Source organism: Neoarius graeffei, chromosome 19 (genome assembly GCF_027579695.1).
Source record: "Neoarius graeffei isolate fNeoGra1 chromosome 19, fNeoGra1.pri, whole genome shotgun sequence".
In the NCBI taxonomy this organism is placed as follows: domain Eukaryota; kingdom Metazoa; phylum Chordata; class Actinopteri; order Siluriformes; family Ariidae; genus Neoarius; species Neoarius graeffei.
In genome coordinates this window covers 50,881,577-50,898,411 of record NC_083587.1, presented here as the reverse complement: position 1 = coordinate 50,898,411, position 16,835 = coordinate 50,881,577, and the positions used below count along the sequence as shown (strand labels likewise).

The 16,835-nt window shown below is 44.0% G+C and overlaps 1 protein-coding gene across 4 annotated transcripts in view; it reads left to right on the top strand.

Moving 5' to 3' along the window:
- The first annotated feature begins 587 nt into the window (after positions 1-587).
- si:dkey-122a22.2 (uncharacterized) overlaps positions 588-16,835 on the top strand; it is a 197,078-nt gene continuing 180,830 nt past the window's right edge. For all 4 annotated transcript variants that reach the window (XM_060900227.1, XM_060900224.1, XM_060900225.1 and 1 more), the window contains exons 1-3: positions 588-731; positions 13,901-14,060; positions 14,922-14,993. In XM_060900227.1, coding sequence (XP_060756210.1) covers positions 669-731; positions 13,901-14,060; positions 14,922-14,993 — 295 coding nt within the window. In that variant the 5' untranslated portion in view covers positions 588-668. The remainder of the gene's footprint in view (positions 732-13,900; positions 14,061-14,921; positions 14,994-16,835) is intronic.

Here is a 16,835-nt window from a genome sequence, read left to right as displayed (position 1 = left end):
AAGGAGCGACACTTTGCGACTCATGTGAGGAAATTGAGAAGCCCCGCGAATGTTTCAAGACACTAGTATCTCACTGGGCTGCGACAGCTTGCGACAAATTGCGAACGCCATTCGCGAGAGAGTTTCAAAAGTGTCTTGAAACATTCGCGGGGCTTCTCAATTTCCTCGCATGAGTCGCTCCTCCGTCGCTGAAATTTTGAACATGTTCAAAAAATTCGTGCGACAAAATTTCTCTCAAAATAGCCGCAAATGTGTCGCAAAGCCGTCGCGAACCCTTCTCAAGTCAGGTTCCGTGAGACAGGAAGAGCGAGCCAGTATCTCACTGGGCTGCGACAGCCTGCGACCAGTTGGAGACACGACAATTGCGGTAAAATATGCGAATATCAATTCAGTGTGATTCCAAGTGAAAATTGTCGCCAATTCGCATATTTTATCGCAATTGTTGTGTCTCCAACTAGTCGCAGCCCAGTGAGATCCTGGCTTTAGCGTTAAAAAGCTGTTGGGAAACCCACACTGGGCGCTTCTTCCCATAAAATCTGAATGCATTATAACAAAACGCGTTTTGTCCCTCGTCGGCTGCCGTGTGATGCTGTTTGACGAGGCGCCTCTGTTCTTCCGCATCACACTTTTTTTTTATTCTCAGCTGAATTTAAGTTTGTGTAGTTTAAATGGCGCGCAGAAGAGCAGCTGGCCATGAAACTGTTGGAAATGTTCAGTCTGAGAGAAAGAAGGTTGTACATTTTGACTTTCGTCTGTATTTTAATTCATCTTCCAGTCGCAGTGCTAATGCTAATGCTGCCCGGGTTAATAATCTGTATCGCATCCCAAATGTCTCCGTGCTCCCTATATAGGTGGCATTCTTAGGATATGAAATGAGCGCTTGTGCATCCTACCTAGTGCACTACGTGAATAATAATAAGGCATTTGCTATCAGACACTAGTCTATACAGAAACACCTTCTGAAGAGACTTCACTAATACTGGCTAGAAGCTGTTCTCACTGTTTCAGACCTAATACAAAGTCTAACTTATTTTCTTGTATGTAATGCCCAGTAATTCGCCATAAATCCTATATAATATTTGTTTTTGTTAATATTTATACCAGTTTACAGTTACAAGGAGCCCATTAAAGCAGTATTAAGTGAAAAAATATATATATATACACTAGTGCATCTCAAAAAATTAGAATACTATGAAAAAGTTCCTTTTTTCATAATTTAATTCAAAAAGGTAAACTTTCATGAAGGGCGGCAGGGTGGTGTAGTGGTTAGCGCTGTCGCCTCACAGCAAGAAGGTCCTGGGTTCGAGCCCCGGGGCCGGCGAGGGCCCTTCTGTGTGGAGTTTGCATGTTCTCCCCGTGTCCGCGTGGGTTTCCTCCGGGTGCTCCGGTTTCCCCCACAGTCCAAAGACATGCAGGTTAGGTTAACTGGTGGCTCTAAATTGACCGTAGGTGTGAATGTGAGTGTGAATGGTTGTCTGTGTCTATGTGTCAGCCCTGTGATGACCTGGCGACTTGTCCAGGGTGTACCCCGCCTTTCGCCCGTAGTCAGCTGGGATAGGCTCCAGCTTGTCTGCCACCCTGTAGAAGGATAAAGCGGCTAGAGATAATGAGATGAAAAGTTAAACCAGGCTCATCTCCACATCTGTTATTACATCCAAAAACACTACAGGTCTCTGGCATTGTTCTTTTAGGTGCAACTTCTACAAGTTTATCTGTAGATGTTTACTGAATTAGGCTTACAATCACTCGCATACACTTCTGCTCGTCACTGTCAAACACGAAACTTTCCAGGAGCTATGGCCACACAAACAAATTCACAGTTGCGATGACGTTATGTGAAAGTTCTCTATAGGTGTGAATATACTAGTGCATCTCAAAAAATTAGAATACCATGAAAAAGTTCCTTTTTTTCATAATTTAATTCAAAAAGGTAAACTTTCATGAAGGGCGGCATGGTGGTGTAGTGGTTAGCGCTGTCGCCTCACAGCAAGAAGGTCCTGGGTTTGAGCCCTGGGGCCTGCGAGGGCCTTTCTGTGTGGAGTTTGCATGTTCTCCCCGTGTCCGCGTGGGTTTCCTCCGGGTGCTCCGGTTTCCCCCACAGTCCAAAGACATGCAGGTTAGGTTAACTGGTGACTCTAAACTGACCGTAGGTGTGAATGTGAATGTGAGTGTGAATGGTTGTCTATATGTCAGCCCTGTGATGACCTGGCGACTTGTCCAGGGTGTACCCCGCCTTTCGCCCGTAGTCAGCTGGGATAGGCTCCAGCTTGCCTGCCACCCTGTAGAAGGATAAAGCGGCTAGAGATAATGAGATGAAAAGTTTCATGAAAAGTTAAACCAGGCTCATCTCCACATCTGTTATTACATCCAAAAACACTACAGGTCTCTGGCATTGTTCTTTTAGGTGCAACTTCTACAAGTTTATCTGTAGATGTTTACTGAATTAGGCTTACAATCACTCGCATACACTTCTGCTCGTCACTGTCAAACACAAAACTTTCCAGGAGCTATGGCCACACAAACAAATTCACAGTTGCGATGACGTTATGTGAAAGTTCTCTATAGGTGTGAATATACTAGTGCATCTCAAAAAATTAGAATACCATGAAAAAGTTCCTTTTTTTCATCATTTAATTCAAAAAGGTAAACTTTCATGTATTCTATATTCATTACATGTAAAGTGAAATATTTAAAGCCTTTTTTGTTTTAATTTTGATGATTATGGCTTATAGCTCATGAAAATCAGAAATCCAGTATCTCAAATGATTAGAATATTCCCTAAGATCAATCAAAAAAAGGATTTACAATACAGAAATGTCCAACTTCTGAAAAGTATATTCATTTGTACAATCAATACTTGGTTGGGGCTCCTTTACCATGAATTACTGTATCAATGCGGTGTGGCATGGAGGTGATCAGTCTGTGGCACTGCTGAGGTGTTATTGAAGCCCAGGTTGCTTTGATAGTGGCCTTCAGCGTGTCTGTATTTTTGGGTCGGATGTTTCTCATCTTCCTCTTGACAATACCCCATAGATTCTCTATGGGGTTCAGGTCAGGCAAGTTGGCTGGCCAATCAAACACAGTAATATCATGGTCAGCAAGCCATTTGGTAGTAGTTTTGGCACTGTGGGTAGGTGCTAAGTCCTGCTGGAAAAGGAAATCAGCATCTCCAAAAAGCTCGTCAGCAGATGGAAGCATGAAGTGCTCTAAAATCTCCTGGTAGATGGCTGTGTTGACTTTGGACTTGATAAAATACAGTGGACCAACAGCAGCAGATGACATGGCACCCCAAATCATCACAGACTGTGGGAACTTCACACTGGGCTTCAAACACCTTGGATTCTGTGCCTCTCCACTCTTCCTCCAGACTCTAGAACCGTGATTTCCAAAGTAAATGCAAAATGTACTTTCATCTGAAAAGAGGACTTTGCACCACTGAGCAACAGTCCATTTCTTTCTCTCCTTAGCCCAGATAAGACACTTCTGACATTGTCTCTGGCTCAGGAGTAGCTTGATATTAGGAATGTGAAAGTTGTATCCCCTTTCTTGAAGATGTCTGTTCGTGATGGGTCTTGATACACTGACACCAGCCTCAGTCCACTCCTTGGGAAGCTCTCCCAAGTTCCTGAATCAACTTTTCTTGACAATCCTCTCAAGACTGCGGCCATCCCTGTTGCTTGTGCACCTTTTCCAGCCACCCTTTTCAGCAATGACCTTTTGTGGCTTACCCTCCTTGTGGAGGACATCAGTGATCATCTTCTGGACAACAGTCAAGTCAGCAGTCTTCCCCATGATTGTGGTTGTGTGTACTGAACTAGACGGAGAGATGCACTGTGTTCATACTGTTTTACTCAAACTCAAAATGAAATATTCTAATATTTTGAGATGGTTTTTTTTAATGTTTTTGTACTGTATGCCATACTGATTAAAATTAAAATAGAAAAATGCTTGAAACATTTTAGTTTGTGTAATGAGTCTATAATATATAAAATTTTCACTTTCTTAAATAACTGATGGAAAATATTGAACTTTTTCACAATATTCTAATTTTTTGAGATGCACTAGTATATACTGTACAGTAGCAATAAGGTATCTCATCACTTCAGCTAGTTATGCCACCAGTTTACTTACCAACATGACATTAAAGGGAAATTTCACTCTGAAACACATGAATAATATTTATATAGAACGACTTTTTTTTTTTTTTTAAAGATATTTTTTGGGCTTTTTTCACCTTTATTGGATAGGACAGTGTAGAGACAGGAAATGAGCAGGAGAGAGAGACGGGGAAGGATCGGGAAATGACCTCGGGTCAGAATCGAACCCGGGTCCCCGGATTTATGGTATGGCGCCTTATCCACCTGAGCCACGACGCCCCCATATAGAACGACTTCTGATGTGTTTAGAGCTTCTGGTGCGAACTTGTTGGTTGGTGTTGTGTTTTTGTTATTCCTGTGAGAAGGTAGCAGTTATATACCGCTCTGACGTCACAGGGGGACATTGTTAGTGTGGTGTTTAATAGATTTCACTGATCTCGAACATAAAGCATAACGATCAGGTTTTGCTTTTATCGAGTGAAAAGAAGAGTGACGTTCATCGTTATATTAATGAGAAGGCAATCTAAATGAAAGTCTTCCGGATTTACCCGGAAATTTGACAAAACTCTTGAAAATCTCCGGTTTTCTGAATGGAGAAATTTATTTTTTGGATTTTTCGCGTTCCTAGACGCGGCGTAATACTTAGCATCGTCCTTGCATGGGCGCAGTCCTTAAATAGCCCAAATGTAGTTCATTGATTAAAGACAGGTGTTCTTTGTTAACGGCGCGCGTGCCGGAACTCGTGCTAAGGCGCGCAGGACTGACACTGTTCTGTGCAAGCGCAACACAATCGCACTAGAAAGCATGTTCAAGCTGCCAGTGTAGCTGCAGTCTTTTTAGTTGCGAATTACAAGTATTTCCTTGTGTTAATAATTCGCCATGTCAAAACAACCAAAACTTTCCTCCTTCTTTCGACGTGAAGAGAGGTAAGCAATTTATTATATATATTTTTTCCATCAAAGTTGCATTTTGTGGTTTCGAAGCTAAGTTTTACCCATACGAAAAAGAACAGTAAAGAACTTATAAGAGTTTACCACTGTCTTAGTAGTAAATCCTTATAAATATAAGGATAAATCCTTATAAGGATTTATAAATAAATATATATGCCATGTATGATTTACTCCTGAAAGTGGCCCATTTTGCATTTTCCTCATACAAATTTTTTATGAAAATCTAGTATGTATGAAGTGAACATTGTGCATGGTTTTTACAGATAATGTGTATGATGAATTACACCGTCTTTGTATGCTTCATGTAATGTTTGTAGTTTTAAATTATATTTTACAGTTTAAAATGTACATGCCTTTTATATGTAAATCCACATATGTTTGTGTTGGATTTACATATAAAAGGCATGTACATTTTAAACTGTAAAATATAATTTAAAACTACAAACATTACATGAAGCATACAAAGACGGTGTAATTCATCATACACATTATCTGTAAAAACCATGCACAATGTTCACTTCATTCACAGAGGAGATTCTAGAGTCTGTTGTGGCCCCAAGCAAAAATTTCCAGGGGGCCCTTCTGACCAGTGTTCATCACCAATATCTCATCTCATTATCTCTAGCTGCTTTATCCTGTTCTACAGGGTCGCAGGCAAGCTGGAGCCTATCCCAGCTGACTACGGGCGAAAGGCGGGGTACACCCTGGACAAGTCGCCAGGTCATCACAGGGCTGACACATAGACACAGACAACCATTCACACCCACATTCACACCTACGGTCAATTTAGAGTCACCAGTTAACCTAACCTGCATGTCTTTGGACTGTGGGGGAAACCGGAGCACCCGGAGGAAACCCACGCGGACACGGGGAGAACATGCAAACTCCACACAGAAAGGCCCTCGCCGGCCACGGGGCTCGAACCCGGACCTTCTTGCTGTGAGGCAACAGCGCTAACCACTACACCACCGTGCTGCCCGCCTTCTGGCCAGCGTTCATCAAAATAAATAAGCCCTTGGGCCCCGACTCTCGGGGGGCCCCTGGGCCAGGGGGCCCCAAGCAGTTGCTTGCCTTGCCTGTTCACAAGCTGCGCGTCTGTTCATACATACTAGATTTTCATAAAAATTTGTATGAGGAAAATGCAAAATGGGCCACTTTCAGGAGTAAATCATACATCTCATCTCATTATCTCTAGCCGCTTTATCCTTCTACAGGGTCGCAGGCAAGCTGGAGCCTATCCCAGCTGACTACGGGCGAAAGGCGGGGTACACCCTGGACAAGTCGCCAGGTCATCACAGGGCTGACACATAGACACAGACAACCATTCACACTCACATTCACACCTACGGTCAATTTAGAGTCACCAGTTAACCTAACCTGCATGTCTTTGGACTGTGGGGGAAACCGGAGCACCCGGAGGAAACCCACGCGGACACGGGGAGAACATGCAAACTCCACACAGAAAGGCCCTCGCCGGCCCCGGGGCTCGAACCCAGGACCTTCTTGCTGTGAGGCGACAGCGCTAACCACTACACCACCGTGCCACCCTAAATCATACATGGCATATATATTTATTTATAAATCCTTATAAGGATTTATCCTTATATTTATAAGGATTTACTACTAAGACAGTGGTAAATTCTTATAAATTCTTTACTGTTTCGTGCCGTTTCTAGAACGCAACATCAAGAAAACGTGGAAGAAACAGCGATAATGGAAGAGCCGGTTTCTAAGCTACCTAAAACTAGCAATGGTAATTTATTTTTTGTTACATAATGCACTCAGGCTGCCAGTCAGTGTGTGACACACACACGCGCACCCTGAAAAATCCTAGCTACGCCCCTGATTTACATGGGAAATTTGGTATTCATTGGGGTGTTTAAATTTACAGACAATACGAACTAATGTAAACAATTGGCTTCAACTCGCATAAATATGAATTGGAAATTTTTAGCTTATGCAAACGCACAACTCTACTAAAAGATTGATAAACGAGGCTCAACGTCCCCAACATTGAAACCTGAAAGCTTTAGAAACTCGAACAGGCCTTTACTTTTTAACAGTACTGTTTTGGGATTTTGCTGAGTCTAAGGGTGTATTCAGACCAGGATAGTTCGATAGTTCACTTGCTTTGGTCCGAACCAAAATGTTTTTTTTATTTTTTCATTTTGGTGCGGTTCGCTTTCACACTGTACATTTTAGTAAGCGGACCAAAATCTGTCAACAAAGCCACGCGCCCTGAGGTCGTTCAGCTATTGGTCAGAGATGACACGCGCACAAAGCGTTAAGTTCAAAAGTAGTCATGGAGGCTTTCCGTGCTGTTATTCTTTTTAATGTCATCAAAGCTATATGTTTTTTCCAGTTTTTACTGTTTTCACAATTGTGCGATTACTGTGCTGTTGTACAAGTAATTTATCAATTACGACGACAAAGGGCAAGGCGGCTACGGAGGATAGCGCTGATGAGCGCACATCATGTGACAGTTCTGGCTCTTCACGCAATAGATGAATTTCGTTTTTGCGTCGCTAGTACCGCCACTTTTTGAAAGAATGTCCCTGATTTTAATGTAGGTCTGACGGAGTTTCTTCACTTTTAGCTGACATTGTTCTGGGGAGCGCGTGAACCCCTTCTCCTTCATTTTCTCACTGAATACAGCAAAGACGTCGGCATTTTTGTGTGTTCTCTCCAAAAGCTCAGATATGTGGACATCTGCCCATATATCCACAAGGGTGCGCGTTTCTTCCTCGGCCCACGTTTGCCCCTACTCATTTTTTGTACTCGCCTACCACTGGTGACTGAACAACCCTTGACAACCGAAACAGTGTTTGCACTTTGCGGTGGAGTGTCAAGACTCTGTTTCCCATAATGCTCGACAAACGACGGAAGCTCCCGAGGTACAAAAAAGCAAAACTATCGGATTAGGTCCAGTCTGCTTTCACACCTCCAAAAGATCCGCACCAGGGTTCCTTTGGTCCGGACCGAGTCCGACCTTGCAGCTCGGTCTCGGTCTGCTTGTTTGGTCTGGACCAAATTTCAGTGGTTTGTATTCAGACCAACCCAAAAGGTCCGGACCAAGGGAAATTTGTGTCGTTTGGTCCGGACCAAACAACGTAGGTGTGAATACGCCCTAAGTAATGAACTGTGTAGCAGGAAAATCACCGCGTTTTCTAAATGCACTCCTGAAAATTACTCATTAACTAGGGGAATTAAATTTGATATTTTTGACATGTTAATGATTAATGTACATGAAAGAAAAAGGCTTAAAAGTTATAACTTGTTTTAGTGAAAATATGCACTAGAATGCAGGGTTTTGCGTGTTATGTTATTAAAATTTTTTTGGGGGACGTTCCCCCCCTCGTCTTAGTTTGACTTTCAAAAGTTCAGGATTTTTTTCTCTGCTCCACTTTCATCTCTGAGACAAGTGCCGGCGACTAGCGGTTTTCTCTGCCTACACAAACGGTCTGCGCCGGCCGTTCGATCCCAGGAAAAAAAAAACCTTTCAATGTTCAAGCGATTTATATCATCTCCACTGCCCATAATTTGCTGCAAATCACCATGAAATTGTCTTCGATTCAGGTCTAGCATGACCAGAAGCGACACCATGTTCGTTGATCGATTCTTGTGCTCTGATTGGCTGAGCTGGACCACGTGACCATGCCGCAGCGTATGTAGTTATGTTACAGAGCCAGGCAGCGAGAAAGCTAAGCGCACACATCTGGAGGGAAATTTCATACATATTTTCCAAGTATTTTACAGGGAAATGGTTAGTAATTTATTCGCTAAGAATGCACCAGAAGGCATGTACATTTCAAAATGTTCTCTGGGGGGGGTATGCCTTTGGCGCACCACAGTGGTTTCACCGTTGCTAATTCCAGAGCTGCCTACTACTTCTTTTTTTTTTTTTTAGCCAGCTACTTCAGATTTTCTGGAGAACCCTAAGTATAGAAGGACTGAGCAAATGTTGGACCAGAGCCGGTCCAAGGGACTCCAATCACCTTAGCACCGGCGGTAATATTGACTTTTGTTAATGCTTGATTAGTCGCAGACATTTATGCAACAGAAGCGTATTTTCTTTCCAAAAATATTTCCAAGCAGCAAGTTATTTTGAACTAGCTAGCTAAAGAAAACAGGAGGAATCTAGCTACTGTTATATTTTGTTCGCTAATATTAGATTCAAATAATATCTAGCTTGGCTGAACTGGACTTGACTGAATTTGATGCGTCTCTCTTTAGCCAGTGAGGATTTATGATAAAATACTGTAATTAGTCATGCAACCATACCTTTATCTGGCTGTTTATTTCTGATCTCACCTCTTCCATTACACAATTTAAGACCCATTTTAAATCTCACATTTTCTCTTGGTGATCGTGTGTCTGTCTAGCTCTGTTCTTATATAGTGTTTGATTTGAGTTAATTTGTTGCTTTTGTGAAAGGCGCTATATAAATTAAACATTTTTTTTTTCGCGGTCCGGTTTCCATCAAATCGTGCGCTCTGATTGGCTCGCAAGCGGTCCGGAATCCTACGATACAGACCCCGGTTACGGACCTTTGGCAACTTGCTCGTTCACAACAACAACAACAACAAACATAGTAGCAATTTTTTGTCAACATTTTATTAAGTAAAATGTTGAAAATAATTTTCTCATTTCTCAATATAATAGCATTAATTTTACAGCATGGATAGCGATAACGACAGTGTTCACAGCGAAAGCGAGTTTTACTGCCCTGATGAAGAAGAAATAAAAGAAAACATTTCAGGAGAAAGCTAAAAACCTGTAACTGTTGCTAACGCCGAGCAAAAACATGGCTGAATCCTGAATGACTCAATTTTGTATAAATAGAGGACTACATATATAGGTGGTGACATGTAGTTTTTTCCCTGCCATGGAAGTGCACTTGTATACCGAGGAGGAAGCCATTTGCATTACAGCCGTGAATGAGGATTCAAAATGGCGGCTCGCTTTGGCTTTGTTTTCCCTTTCGGGCGCTCTCGTTTTCTGTTAGAATTTGGTAAAGAAAAAAATAAATATATTATTTACCGGGCGGCACGGTGGTGTAGTGGTTAGCGCTGTCGCCTCACAGCAAGAAGGTCCTGGGTTCGAGCCCCGTGGCCGGCGAGGGCCTTTCTGTGCGGAGTTTGCATGTTCTCCCCGTGTCCGCGTGGGTTTCCTCCGGGTGCTCCGGTTTCCCCCACAGTCCAAAGACATGCAGGTTAGGTTAACTGGTGGCTCTAAATTGACCGTAGGTGTGAATGTGAGTGTGAATGGTTGTCTGTGTCTATGTGTCAGCCCTGTGATGACCTGGCGACTTGTCCAGGGTGTACCCCGCCTTTCGCCCGTAGTCAGCTGGGATAGACTCCAGCTTGCCTGCGACCCTGTAGAAGGATAAAGCGGCTACAGATAATGAGATGAGATATTATTTACCAGCTTAAGGTCGGTCCGAATCGTGAAATACCTCGGCCCAGAGGCCTCGGTCAGTATTTTCAAGACCTCGGTCACGGTATTTCACGATACAGACCTCCCAGCTGGTAAATAATATATATTTATTTTTTTCGCTGTCCGGTTTCCATCAAATCCTGTGCTCTGATTGGCTGGCGAGCCAACCCCAGTTACGGACCCCGGATACGGACCTCTGGCGACTTGTTCGTTCACAACAACAACAACAACAACAACAAACATAGTAGCAATTTTTGTCAACATTTTGCATTTCTCAGGAGAATAGCATTAATTTTACAGCATGGATAGTGATAACGACAGTGTTCACAGCAAAAGCGAGTTTTACAACCCTGAGGAAGAAGAAATAAAAGAAAAAACCTGTAACTGTTGCTAACGCCGAGCAAAAACATGGCTGAATCCTGAATGACTCCTATTTGTATAAATAGGGGACTACATAGGCGGCAAAATGTAGTTTTTTCCCTGCCATGGAAGTGCACTTGTATACCGAGGAGGAAGCAATTTGCATTGCAGCCGTGAATGAGGATTCAAAATGGCGGCTCGGCTCGGTTTTCCCTTTCGGGCACTCTCGTTTTCTGTTAGAATTTGGTAAAGAAAAAAATTAATATACTACTTACCAGCTTAAGGTCGGTCCGTATGGTGAAATACCGTGACCTCGGCCTTGAATATTGACCTCTGCTCAGAGGGCCTCGATCAGTACTTTCAAGACCTTGGTCACAGTATTTCACAATACGGACCGACCTTTAGCTGGTAAATAATGTATATTTTTTATTATTATTATTATTATTATTATTATTATTATTGTCTGTCTGTCTTCTTTCTTTTCTCTGCTGCAGAAGGATATGCTTTTTTTTTTTTGCGACATCATTACTTCCTTGCTGCTTTTTCCATCAACCCAGAGGAGAGGACTGTAGCCTTCGTGTAACGCCAGCCTGACTGATTATGTTGCATCAAAATGCGGTTGGCATCCATTACAGAAAGTGACACCAGCTCTGACAGAGGCAGCGAGAATTGGTTAAATAATGTAGTATTAGCTTCCCAGCCACTGAAAATAATATTGCATTTTTATATGATTCCCATTGACACCTCTCTCACTCTCTCTCTCTCTCACACACACACACACACACACACACACACACACACTTACTTTGTGGGACAATTCAAGTGCACTTGGGGGCCCTCTGGTGGCCACAGGGACCCTAAACAGGTGCTACTAAGTACAGTGTAACTTGTAACATTGCAGTTATCCTGAGTTACAGCAAAGACTTGGCTCAGCTAGTTTGCGATATACAAGATGACAAGCTTGATGGAGGTATAAGCATGAACGTTGAAGCTGGGAGATGACTGTTTGAGGAAGCTGGAAAGACTAAAGTGCTGCTGCATCAGCCTCTTGAGGTCGAGATTAGTGTTTCCCCTAAGTTCATTGGTTTGTAGGGTGGATGCTAGATGAGGATAGTCACCTGTAGGACCACTCCCCACGGCTCTTATTACAGAGCATTTGGACCTGAACAAACAGTTAAAGGAGTCATATTTAGGTCTTCACGTTTATTTTATAGAACAATTTTTACAGTAGAACTGCACTCCTGGTTTTTTCGGACCTTAAAATGTGTGCGCGCACATTTGGGGTGGACTTTCAGAGGGGCTGCAGGGTCTCTTGTGTGTGTGTGGGGGGGATATAATGGTTGGGGAAACATTGGAGATGAAACAAGGGATGAATCTCACTGCCACCACTATGAGCAGGTAGTCGAAAGGCATTGTGGGTAATATAGGAAACCGTAAACCAGCGTAGAAACAAGAAGGGAAGTCAGTAGAGTGCATTCCTGCTCCAAGCCACATAGCATCAACGTCAAAATCAGATCACTTGAATCTAGGATAATACTAAAGCTGTACACTGAATTTCATCAAAATCCGTTCACTATTTTTTGTGTTACGTTGGGAACAGAGAAAAAAATCCAGGATCCACGTACATATCTGGATTTGCATCAAAGTCTAATGAATTGTTCCTTGGCCCATGGTCACCTTTCCTCAAAATTTCATCAAAATCCGTTCATTACTTTTTGAGTTACGTTGGGAACAGAACAACAAACGGAGGCGAAAGCATAACCTCCTCCAAGAAAGTTGGCGGTGGTAATAACAAAATAAATCATGGAAGCTGTTAAAGATCTCATCTCATCTCATTATCTCTAGCCGCTTTATCCTTCTACAGGGTCGCAGGCAAGCTGGAGCCTATCCCAGCTGACTACGGGCGAAAGGCGGGGTACACCCTGGACAAGTCACCAGGTCATCACAGGGCTGACACATAGACACACAGCCATTCACACTCACATTCACACCTACGCTCAATTTATGGCCCTTTTCCACTACCCTTTTTCAGCTCACTTCAGCCCGACACGGCTCGCGTTTCGACTACCTCAGAGCGGCGCGACTCAGCTCGCTTCAGCCCTGCTTAGCACCCAAAACTCGCACAGTTTTGGAGTGGGGCTGAAGCGAGCCAAACCGAGCTGAGTGAGGCTGGGGGCGTGAGCAGACACTCCCCTGTGCGCTGACTGGTGAGGAGGCGTGTCCTCACATGCCCACACACGCCCCGCAAGCACGCTGGGATCTGTAAACACCGTAAACCCGGAAGAAGAATAATTACGAATTACGAGAATTTCTGAAGCCTTATGCGCCTCGCCTCATCTATACGCTCTTGCCAGTATCTGTTGGCGTTGTCAGTGACAACAAGCCACAGCACCAAGACCAGCCACACTAACGACTCCATGTCCTCCATGTTTATTGTTTACTATTCGGGTGGTGAGACTACCGCTTAAAAGCTCACTGATGTCACTGTTTGTGCCGCTGAACGACATCACGTGACGTCCACCCACTTTCGCTAACTCCACCCAATGTGTCCACCCACTTCCAGCCAGCACGGTTCAGCACGGTTGTAGTTGAAATGCAACTCCAACAGCCCCGCTCAGCTCGACTCAGCCCGACTCAGCACGGCACGGCTCAGCCCGACTCAGCCGCGTTTGTAGTGGAAAAGCGGCATTAGAGTCACCAGTTAACCTAACCTGCATGTCTTTGGACTGTGGGGGAAACCGGAGCACCCGGAGGAAACCCACGCGGACACGGGGAGAACATGCAAACTCCGCACAGAAAGGCCCTCGCCGGCCACGGGGCTCGAACCCGGACCTTCTTGCTGTGAGGCGACAGCGCTAACCACTACACCACCATGCCGCCGCTGTTAAAGATCACATGTTCATTTTAAAAATTGTCGTTCAGGGTGGATTTTTCCTTTAGCTAATATTCATTCTGTCTTTTCTGAGAGAGCTCCGAGTTTCACTTCATTTCTCTGTCAAACGAATTAAAAAAAAAAATTTAAAAATCTGTTAACTGTTACTGTTTTTTTCCTTCCAGGCAGCAGAAGAGTGTCTTTCTGTGAAACAGCAGCAGGAGAAGAGGAGCTGCTGGACGACGGTGTTATTTTTAGGGAAAATTCTCCTCCTTGTCATTTTCATCCCACCTTTCCTTAATTACGCCTCGCTTCAGAGAGAAGAGCAAGAGCTCAGACCAAGAGGTAATGTTTCACCTTCACAAATGAACAGAAAACAGGCTGTGTGTGTGTATGACTGGAAGAAGAATCGAAAAGAATTAAACTTGCACTCACCGGCCACTTTAGTAGGAACTTGTTCTTGATTTGAAGATCCCTGTTCTTGGCTGTAGGACTGGAACCCAGTGTGTTGTTCTGCTGTTGAGTGCTGAGATGCTTTTCTGCTCACCACGGTTGTAAAGAGTTGCTATGAGCTACTATATCCTTCCTGGCAGCTCGAACCACCTCAAGTCTGGCCACCTCTCTTATCAACAAGGCGTTTGCTTCCACCTACAGAACTGTCGCTCAGTCGATGTTTTTTGTTTTTCGCACCATTCTGTCTGTGCAAACTCTAGATCAGCGGTTTCTGAAATGCGCTGTGTGTATATATGGATACACAGTATATCCTGACACTGTAATGCAGTTAAGTATGCAAGACAAGATGTATATAAAACGTAGGATGCCCAGGATTTTACACAGTACTCTATATAGAATATTTATGCATGTTAATTATCTTGAAGCTTTCAGGTGGGGGGAAAAAACCATGCCTTTTTACCTACAGGTTGTTTCGTTCCCAATTAAGCGTCCCTATTTAATTAAGACCATCTGTACAGTATAATTATGCCATTAGTGTTCCAGCCATTAGTCTGAGTATGTCTAGACACTGGAAATGAAATTGCATTTGATCCGGATGCACTGAAGAATCTTCTTTTTAGTGCCTTCGCTGTAAACCTGATAGCATATCTTTTGGGATAGATAAAATAAATCATTTTGATTCCTTCGCTACCGAGCCTGCAGGAGTTTCATCTCCGTCACCGTCCTCGCTTTCAATATGTTCTTTTCTTCTAGATGCACAGTTGATAGATATAGGCTTGGGCCAGAAGATCAACCTCATCTGCAAAGGCCGAGGACATCCAGTTGGTAAAAACTCACTCACACATTGCTTATATTTTGACATTTCGAGTAGGACTTGACTGGAATTTTTGCTTTGTGCAATATGCAAATGAGCCCATTAACCAATCAGGGGTGGGTTTCCTGAAAACCTCTTGAAGCTAAGAGCGTCTTTAATTACCTCTTAAAATCCATCGTCAAGCTAACATGGTTTCCCTGAACAACATCGTAGCTAAAGTAGTACTTTAGTTCGCTCTGGACTTACGATGGACCTGGACCACTCTTTCACAACCAAGAGCGACTCGCTCGCAGCCGAAAACACAGAATGCGCATAATAATAATAATAATAAGTTAAATTTATATAGCGCCTTTCTAAAAACCCAAGGTCGCTTTACAGTTATACAGGGGAAAAAAAAAAGTCCACCAAATAGAGGTCAGGATGTCATGTCATTCCAGTGGTGTAGCAGCCACAGTCCCACGAAAAAAGGCGCACGGAAACAAGTCCCACACCGCCAGCACAGCTGCCGCAACATCACTCGGAACACCACGCCATGGATCCAGAAAGTGAGCACGGAAGCACCGCCACACAGAGCGCTGGTATGTCCCAAGCTAGCCGGTGCGACGCCACCAAGCAACGTTGCTCGGAACACCACGGCAAGCACTAAAGCACAGAGTGCTGGACAACCATGAGGTTAAAATGAGCAATGAGCTCACTGCAGTCCATAGCTAGGAGCACGGGCATCACACACGGCGAACCAAGGCCTGGAGGGAACCGACGCCCAAAACTGGGTCCGGAGCGACACCAAAACAAACATCAAACTACACAAACAAAAAAAAAAAACAAAAGGGAGAGAAAATAAAATAAAAAGCTCCTATGAGAAGCGGCGGCCAGAATGCATATGATGTACTCTCAACCGGAAATGGAAAAACAGAAAATGTATAATTTTATTAATTATTAAATAAATATATGCAAAACATTATGAATATATTTCAATATGTTTTATAGAATTATGTATGGAGGGGCGGCACGGTGGTGTAGTGGTTAGCGCTGTCGCCTCACAGCAAGAAGGTCCTGGGTTCGAGCCCCGTGGCCGGCGAGGGCCTTTCTGTGTGGAGTTTGCATGTTCTCCCCGTGTCCGCGTGGGTTTCCTCCGGGTGCTCCGGTTTCCCCCACAGTCCAAAGACATGCAGGTTAGGTTAACTGGTGACTCTAAATTGAGCGTAGGTGTGAATGTGAGTGTGAATGGTTGTCTGTGTCTATGTGTCAGCCCTGTGATGACCTGGCGACTTGTCCAGGGTGTACCCCGCCTTTCGCCCGTAGTCAGCTGGGATAGGCTCCAGCTTGCCTGCGACCCTGTAGAACAGGATAAAGCGGCTACAGATAATGAGATGAGATTATGTATGGATATTGTAGTGTCACACTTATATCCATCCATTCATTATCTCTAGCCGCTTATCCTGCGCAGGGTCGCGGACAAGCTGGAGCCTATCCCAGCTGACTACGGGCGAAAGGCGGGGTACACCCTGGACAAGTCGCCAGGTCATCACAGGGCTGACACATAGACACAGACAACCATTCACACTCACATTCACACCTACGCTCAATTTAGAGTCACCAGTTAACCTAACCTGCATGTCTTTGGACTGTGGGGGAAACCGGAGCACCCGGAGGAAACCCACGCGGACACGGGGAGAACATGCAAACTCCGCACAGAAAGGCCCTCACCGGCCACGGGGCTCGAACCCAGAACCTTCTTGCTGTGAGGCGACAGTACTAATAACAGTACTGATATCGCCAAATTTTAATCAAATTTAGTGTCACAGAGGAGACACATTTCTGCGCCTCTGTGTGTGTGTGGGGGAGGGAGGGAG